This window comes from Anser anser (genome assembly GCF_964211835.1).
Source record: "Anser anser genome assembly, chromosome: 3".
Classification (NCBI taxonomy): Eukaryota; Metazoa; Chordata; class Aves; order Anseriformes; family Anatidae; genus Anser; species Anser anser.
Window position 1 is genome coordinate 94,217,076 of NC_139722.1, and position 7,410 is coordinate 94,224,485.

The 7,410-nt window shown below is 55.8% G+C and overlaps 2 protein-coding genes across 5 annotated transcripts in view; one reads left to right on the forward strand and one right to left on the reverse strand.

The window, feature by feature from the left end:
- Window positions 1-1,425: 1,425 nt before the first annotated feature.
- On the reverse strand, window positions 1,426-6,220 carry SIX3 (SIX homeobox 3). Of its 2 annotated transcripts, XM_083832132.1 has the most exons (3): window positions 5,161-6,220; window positions 2,779-2,938; window positions 1,426-2,356 (listed from the first exon to the last, which is right to left on the reverse strand). In XM_083832132.1, exons 1-3 carry the CDS (start codon window positions 5,922-5,924, stop codon window positions 2,255-2,257), a joined length of 1,026 nt encoding a protein of 341 aa, XP_083688258.1. In that variant the 5' UTR covers window positions 5,925-6,220; the 3' UTR covers window positions 1,426-2,254. The 2 variants fall into 2 exon arrangements, with proteins under 2 accessions (XP_083688258.1, XP_083688257.1); XM_083832131.1 differs by having other exon boundaries at window positions 1,426-2,938; window positions 5,161-6,216.
- A 146-nt stretch (window positions 6,221-6,366) lies between these two features.
- LOC310897956 (uncharacterized protein) overlaps window positions 6,367-7,410 on the forward strand; it is a 43,690-nt gene continuing 42,646 nt past the window's right edge. For all 3 annotated transcript variants that reach the window (XR_014582839.1, XR_014582840.1, XM_083832143.1), the window contains exon 1: window positions 6,367-7,410. This exon is cut by the window's right edge and continues 2,635 nt beyond it. The gene's annotated coding sequence lies outside the window, so the exon portion shown is untranslated.

Consider the following 7,410-nt stretch of genomic DNA (forward strand, 5'->3'; position numbering starts at 1 on the left):
TCAGGGCCGGGATCTCTTCGTCTCCAGGCCTTGGCTGCCGGAGGGAGAGAAAGAGCAGCCCGAGCTCACGCGTGCGTGGGTGCCGATCATTTGGGAGCCTTTCCACCCCTCCTGGGTGTTTTTCTCCCCTCTAAGTGCCGCGTGGGGGAGGGGAAGCCCTAAGCCCCCTTCTCCCACCCCAGCGGTACACTGGAGCGCTATTGTTCCCCCACACACAACCCCCCCGCCCCCAGCAATTCCCATCCTGGCACAACCGGGCGTTATTTTCCTCTAAACCACCTCGACCGGCCCCGCCGGTGCCGCCAGGCAGCGAACCCCGACGGGGCGGGCGGCGGCGGGTGCTGCCCCCGGGACGAGCCGGGGCACCGGGGCCCGGAGCAGGGCAGCTCAGGAGACCCCCCCCCTTACACACATACATACACAACACACACACACACATACACACACACGAGGTTCGTGGGCTCCCCTACCGCTCCTCCCGGCCCCGGCCAGGGAGTCCCACGGGGGGCACGTCCCCGCCGTGCCCCGCTGCAAGGGCGTCGCGCACGCACGCGGCATTTCTTCGGGGGCAAAGGGGGGTGCGGGAACATATTTGCATTTCAGCTTATTCCTGAAAATTGTCCATTAGTGGCTTGCTAGAAGCTCTCACACCCTAGGGGCTTCCCCCGGCTCCCCAGGTAGCCTCTCGGGGCGGGGGGACGAGAGGGGAAGCCCAGGCGCTTCCTAAGTCTTTTCATAAACCTAGCTTGGACTTCCCAAAAAAGGAGAAGGAGGGAAGAGGGGGAGAGGACTCAGGCAACACAAAGGTAGATCGGAAGTCCGAATTAGTTTGGAAATGGTCAAGAAATTCCAGGCACGTTCCTCCCTAAATCCCTGGTAAGTTTCAAAATTGTATTTTCAAGTAAAAACAAGTTCAGAATTTACCTCTCTTTAATTCACGGCTGAATAATCTGCCCAGGGCAAAGCAAAACTTTAATGAAAAAAAAAAAAAAGGAAAAAAAAAAAGGAAAAAGAGAAAAAGATGCTGAAATACTGTTAGTCATGCAAATAAAGGCTTCTTTCAGCACATTACAATATACTCCGGGTTCGAGGGGAGGAGCTGCAGCCCGCTTAGGGCGAGGAGTTTATGTTTTTGTTTTCATTTAAAGCTACAAAACAAATCCCGAAATGTCTTAAACGCTCTCTGGAGACACCCGGTCCCGCAGCCGGGCGGCCGGAGGAATCCTTTCAAGCTGGGAGTCCACAGCAAAAGAAAAATGAAAAAGTCCCGCGGGGAAAAACGCCGGAGCCCGCGGTGGCGGAGGGGACCCGAGGGGACACGGCGCAATTCCAGCCCCTGCGTGCCCCCAGAATCCGCTCGGGGGTCCCGGCGAGCCGGGCAGGGCAGGCTTTTCCGTGGCGGACAGAAACACCAACAGCGCTGGGTAGATAAGAAAATGGAATACTGTATTTGATTTAGAAAGTTTGTACATATAGATAAACACGCAGTTAAGGAAACAATAGTTCAAGCGTCCTACGTGGAGTTTAAGAAGAGACCCCCCAAAGCTGCTATGAAATACTCAAAATAGCTTTTGCATAAGATAACTACAGTTGCACCCTAAGCTTTTTTTTTTTCTTTTTTTTTTTTTTTCTATCGCTGAGGTCCCTTTTGAAAACCTAGCACGTCAGATCTTGACAGCTAAGTTTGTGCAAGGAACACCGAGTCAAGGAAAATAAAAAGGAGAGAGAGAGAAAGGGTGGGAGGGAGATAGACAGAGATAGGGGGGAGAAAGAAAGTGTAGAGCAAATATCATATACAAGCATTTCTACACATATATTACAAACTGGGAAAATGACCGCATCATTAAGATATACATAATTCATATAAAATTTTGAAATAAAAATAAAAATCTGTTACAGTCATAACTATTCTTTTTCCACATTTATAACCAGTACCCACACAGGCAGTGACAGAAGTGTAGAAAAAAAGGTGCTTACGAATAAAATGATTGTCAGCTGAACAAAAAAACAGAAAATTGCATCTTGGCTGGACCATCACTTGGACTTAAAAAAACAAAACAAACAAACAAAAAAAAAAACAGAGAGAAAGGGAGAGGGAGAGAGAAAGAGAAAGAGGACCAACAAAAAGGCGATAAACATTAGTTATTTCCCTCTTCAAGGAGTTCCTTTTTAATTTTTTTTTATTTTTGCTTTTTGTACAAATTCGATAGGAGTTTGCATTTGTTTGTCTGTTTTCTGTTTTTTTTTTCCTTTACTATAGAGAATATTTTTTCCCAGATACAAATTTAATCATCATCATCATGCAAGTGGGTGAAATGCGTCCATGGAAAAGCACAAAGGAGAAATCGTGCTTGTCCTAAAAAGAATACAATTGTCACTTTTGCTTTGTTTTTTTTTTCCTTTTTTTTTCTTTTTATATATATAATTATTATTATTTCCCGCCGCCCCCCCACCCCCCTGCTGCAGCACCAGCGTTTGTGACTGTTGAAGTTTTAGCTCCATCTCTTGGTGGTGGTGTTGGCTGACGGTGGTGGTGGTGGATTCTCTGATCCCTGTCTGTTTGTTTGCTATTATGTTTGGGTCGGGTTTGGCCTTTTCGTCCCTCCTCGTTGTGTGTGTGCGTGCATGCGTGTGTGTGTCCTGATTCTAGGTTGCCTCGTTTTGTTTTGCTCGGGTCGGGGAGAGGGTGCTTGGTTGTTTGGATTTGGATTTTTTTTTTCTGATGTGTTTGTTTGTTTTCCGATATCATACATCACATTCCGAGTCGCTGGAGGTTACCGAGAGGATGGAGGTGCCCGTCTCGGCTCTTTCTGTCAAACTGGAGACGCTGGTGGTCGGGCTGGCCGCCGTGGACGGAGACTCGGCCGAGCTGTGTGTCGGGCAGCCGGGCTCTGCCAGCGACCGCATGCCGCTCTGTCCTATCGCCTGGTGCTGGAGCCTGCATCGCGCCGGGAGACAAAACAACAGCACAGCCCCTCTCAGACGCCAGCCGCGCCGAGGGGACGGCGCCCGACCCGCCACGATCCCGACCCGCCTAGGACAGCGGTGTCACGGCTCGGCGCGGCTCGGCTCGGCTCAGCTCTGCACTGCTCGGCACGGCCTGCCCCGCTGCTCCCCCGTGCTGCCTCGCCCGCGGAGCCCTCGGCGGCCACGGAGCCCGGGTGGGAGCCGAGCACCGGTCCCCGGCCCCCGGTCCCTTATCCCCGGTCCGGGCGCTAGAGATGCGCTGGTGCCCAGCTCCCTACGAGCAGCGAGGTTGGGGGTTTTAAGGGCCGGCGTGGGGCAGGGAGAGGCGATTTCACAGCCCCGCGGTCCGCAGAAGACGAGCCGCTGCCCCCGGGGCACCCACCCTGCTCCCGCCGGCGGCCCCGAGCCCTGCGGGCCTGGCAGGGACGGGGGCTGCGAGCGGGAGCCGCTGCCCCCAAAGGTGCAAAGGGCCGGGGGGTCCGCCCCGGGCCCGGCTCTGGGTGCTCGGCGAGCATCGGGCCGGGCCAGCAGTTCCCTGAGGGCAGGGGTGGCCCCGGGAAGGTCCCGTCCCGGGGAGGCGACGCCACGACTGCAATGAAAAGAGGCGATTGTGGAGCGCAGCGCTTGTCTCCGCTCGAAATTTAAGTCCCTTTGCCATCTGAAAGCCGAAAGGAGCCTTAAAGCGCTGGTCCTTTCAGTCTCAACACTTCAGGGGCACCGCTGTTGAACGTTTATATATTCTTTTAAGAGGCGATAAATAATTTCCAGGTTCGTTATCGTGTTGCGAGCATTGCTCTGTGCCTGCTTATTCTGCTCGAAGCCCAAAGAAAGCCGGATTCGGGGATAAGGGGAAGGGGCTAAAAGTCCAGGACTGAGCAGCCGGCCACAACCTATAATGACTAGCACTGCCAGTGTGAATCAAAATACACTTTTCACTCCACTGATTCTCGCAAGGGTATTTTCTATTTAACTGCCTGTAAAGAACAGAAACGCGTAGCCAGATTATTCTACATTTCTCAATATTTTAAGTTGTCTAATTTCAGCGTCTTTGATTTTTCTCCCATTTACAATTCCTGGTGCATTCATCTGCTGTCAACAGCGTTGAGTCAACAAAAGCATCCGTAGGCAACTTGTGTTTATTTACAGTCCTAAACTGATCTGTTTTCCATTTAATGGAAATTAAATGGCCAGGCACTTTTAGGTTGCATTTCTCCTACAGAATCTTGAATCAATAGCACCAGCGCTATAATTAGGAGGAATTTAAGAGACAGCATTTAAAAGAACAAGAAGTTTTGTTTACACGCTTCCAGTGGTAAGCAAACTTAAATTAAAATAAAAGCAGCGTGGCGAGCCGGATTAAGGGTCCAGTTTCATTTGCAAAATAACTTTTATAGGGGGAGGCAAGAAATTAAAAGCAGGGAGCCTGGCTTTTACCATGGCAAAGCAGCAGTGGTGATAATAATAATAAAAAGACACCGAGGGACGCGCAAACAAATGCCAGCGTAACCGCACGGGAAACACACGGCCAGAGAGCCAGGTCGCCAAGGGGAGCCAGCTGGGGGACGGGGATGGGAAAAGAGAGGCTTCCCGATCTCCGCAGGGCTTTTCTCCCTTTTTCTCCCTTTTTCTCTCTGCGACGAGAGGCTGTGGGGCGCGCGTGTGCGCGCAGGTCCCGCGGAGCGCGCAGAGGAATAGGAACAATTGGAGAGGAGCCGCCCGCTCTGCGGCAGCCCGCTCGCGATAGCACGGCTCGGCTCGGCCCTGCAGCGGGTGAGGGGGCCTCGCCAGACCCGTGCCGGCGGCAGGGAAGCCGAAAACCCGAGCAAAGCCTCGGCGGCTCCGGCTGCGCGCAGGGAGGCGGCCAGGGCCGGGCGCTGCCCCCGCCAGAGCCGCTCCGTCCGTTGCTCCCGCGCCCGGGGGGAGCTGCCCACGCCCGGGGGGGGGGGGGGGGGGGGCGCGCCCTGCCTGCGCCCCGGGAGCCCGTGGGGAGCCCGAGCAGGGAGCGGGGCGCGGCGGCAACTTTGGAGCCGCGCATCCCTGCGGCGGCCGGGGGAGCCCGGGCCGGCCGGTCGCGGGGGCCGGATTCTGCCGGCGGCGGTGAGGAAGAGGAGGGGAGGGAAGGGGAGGCGAAGGCGCGCTGCCCGCACCCCCCGCCCGGCCCCGGCCCGGCGCCGGGCCCGCAGCCCCACTGACCTGTTTTTAGCCGCCGCAGCTCTGTCTCTTTGCCTTCGGTTTTTGAACCAGTTGCCTACTTGCGTGGGGGTGAGCCCCGTGGCCTGAGCCAGTTCCCTTTTCTTGCTGGGGTTGGGGTAAGGGTCCTGCAGGTACCACTCCCTCAGGAGGCTGCGAGTCCTCTCCTTGAAGCAGTGCGTCTTCTGCTCGCCATCCCAAATGGTCCTGGGCAGCGGAAACTTCTTCCTCACCCTGTATTTATCAACCGGACCCAGCGGGCGACCCCTTAGCTTCTCGGCCTCCTGGTAGTGCGCTTCGAGCCACATGGCCTGCAACTTGCCGTGGGACTCCTTGGTGAATTTGTGGTTCTCCAGGATGTGGTAGAGGTCGCGGAAGTTGCCCGTGTGGAAGGCCACCACCGCCCGGGCGCGGAGGATGGACTCGTGCTTGTTGATGGCCTCGCATGCCCCCGGCGCCACCGGCAGCGACCAGAGGAACCTCCCCAGCCTCTCTATGTCTCCGGTCTCCTCCAGCGTCTCGCAGACGCTGGCCACTTGCTCCGGGGAGAAGTTGAGGGTGGGCAGCTGAAACATTGACAACTCTTCGTGGGGTGCCCGGGAGCTGCCGCCTCCGCCGCCGCCGGCCCCGGGGCTGCAGCCCGAGCCGCTGCCGCTGCCGCCGCCGCCGCCGCTGGCGAGAAGGAGGGAGCGGTGGTGCGGGTCGGCGGCGAAGTTTGGCAAGAAGAAATGGGTGGGATAAAGCTCTAGCGGGGACCTGAACACCATGGGATGACCGGGGAGAGGGGGAGATAAATCAAGGAGAAAAGAAAGAAAGGGAGGAAGAAGGGAGGAAAGGGCACACGCACCGCGCACGCATCCACACCCGCACACGCACACACAGCCACATAGAGGCACGGGGGCACACGCACACGCAGGGGCACACACACGCACACGCACACACACACGCACGCACACACACACACGCACTCACACACACCCGGCCCCGCGCCGCCGCCGAGTCAGGATTCAGTGATTCAACAGCAATCGCCCTAATGACAACAGCCTCATAATATCTCCCCTAAATCCACAGTGAGTGCAGCACTGAAACATTTTGTTTCGCTTTTCTATTGGTCTTCTGAGTGTCGTTGTGGCGTTGCCATGGCAGCCCCTGCCAATCACTGTCAGCCCTGCCAATCATTACTGAGTACGTAAGAAAGGTTTTTACCACTTCGCCCAAATGCACGGGGGGGGAGGGAAGCAGGGTGGCTGGTGGAAAAGCGTGGTGTTTTTTTTTTTTTTTTTAATCTTTGCAACTCCTAATCTCGGCACTTCCCCTTCTCCCCGGCTCTCCCCCCTCCCTCTCCACACCCCTCCTAAATAAGGGATCAAATAATGCGAAAAGCAGTGTGCACATATTTGTTGAATGGGATGAGCAATTAGAGGGTGGAATATTATTGTGATCTTAACGAGCCTCGTTAAAGCTAAAGGAGATATGGGGGGAAAGTAAATGGGCCAGGCTGGGATACACGTTCGGATAAAGGGCTCCTAACTGAGACAATTTACACATGATTTGCACGTAGTTTCACTTCATTCTGCCTATCTGAGCACTAATAGTGCCGGGGAAGAAAAGAAAGATGAGATCATTAGACCCATCCTCATGCCGGTGACCCTCCCCGAAGCAGGCACATACAGTACGCTCTGGGCTTAGCCCAGCTTCCCCGACGAGCTTCCCTCTCCCTCCTCTCCTCCCTGCCCCTCTCCGCGGAAGGAGGCACCGCGGAGCCCAGCGGAGGCTCCGCCGACAGCCGCGCAGGGCGGCGGCCCGCTCCCTGTTCCGGCTTCGCTCCGGCTTCGCTCCGGCTCTGCTCCGCTCCTCGCTCCCGCTCCGCCGGCGCCCCGCTCGCTGCCGCCCCCGTCCCACGGCTTCCCCCGCCCTCCCCGCTCTTCCTCGCCTTCCCTTTCCCTCTCCTTTCCCTCCCCTCTCTCTCCACTTTGTTTTTCTTCCATTCCCCCTCTCCTCCTCCCACTCGCCTCACCTCGTTTCTCGCCCCTTCCTTCCTCCGGAGCCCGGCGACCCGGCGAGGCAGGTCCTCACCCCCAAACCAGCCGTGCTTTTACACCGCACCTCTCCTTTCCCCTGCAATTCCTGCCACACGAACTTCCAGGCATTCAGCGTGCAGGGAAGCAGGCAAGGGAGGCGAGAGAAAGCGCTTTAGAACCCATATTTATTTTCTTTTTTTCTTTTTCTTTTTTTCTTTTTTTTTAATTGGAA

Coding starts and splice junctions, on each gene's coding strand:
- SIX3 (XM_083832132.1), bottom strand. CDS start 5,924: ATGGTGTTCAGGTCCCCGCTAGAGCTTTATCCCACCCATTTCTTCTTG. Junction 2,939..5,160: donor GCTGCGGCGGCTAAAAACAG/GTCAGTGGGGCT, acceptor GGCGCGATGCAG/GCTCCAGCACCAGGCGATAG. Junction 2,357..2,778: donor CGGGCACCTCCATCCTCTCG/GTAACCTCCAGC, acceptor TATTCTTTTTAG/GACAAGCACGATTTCTCCTT.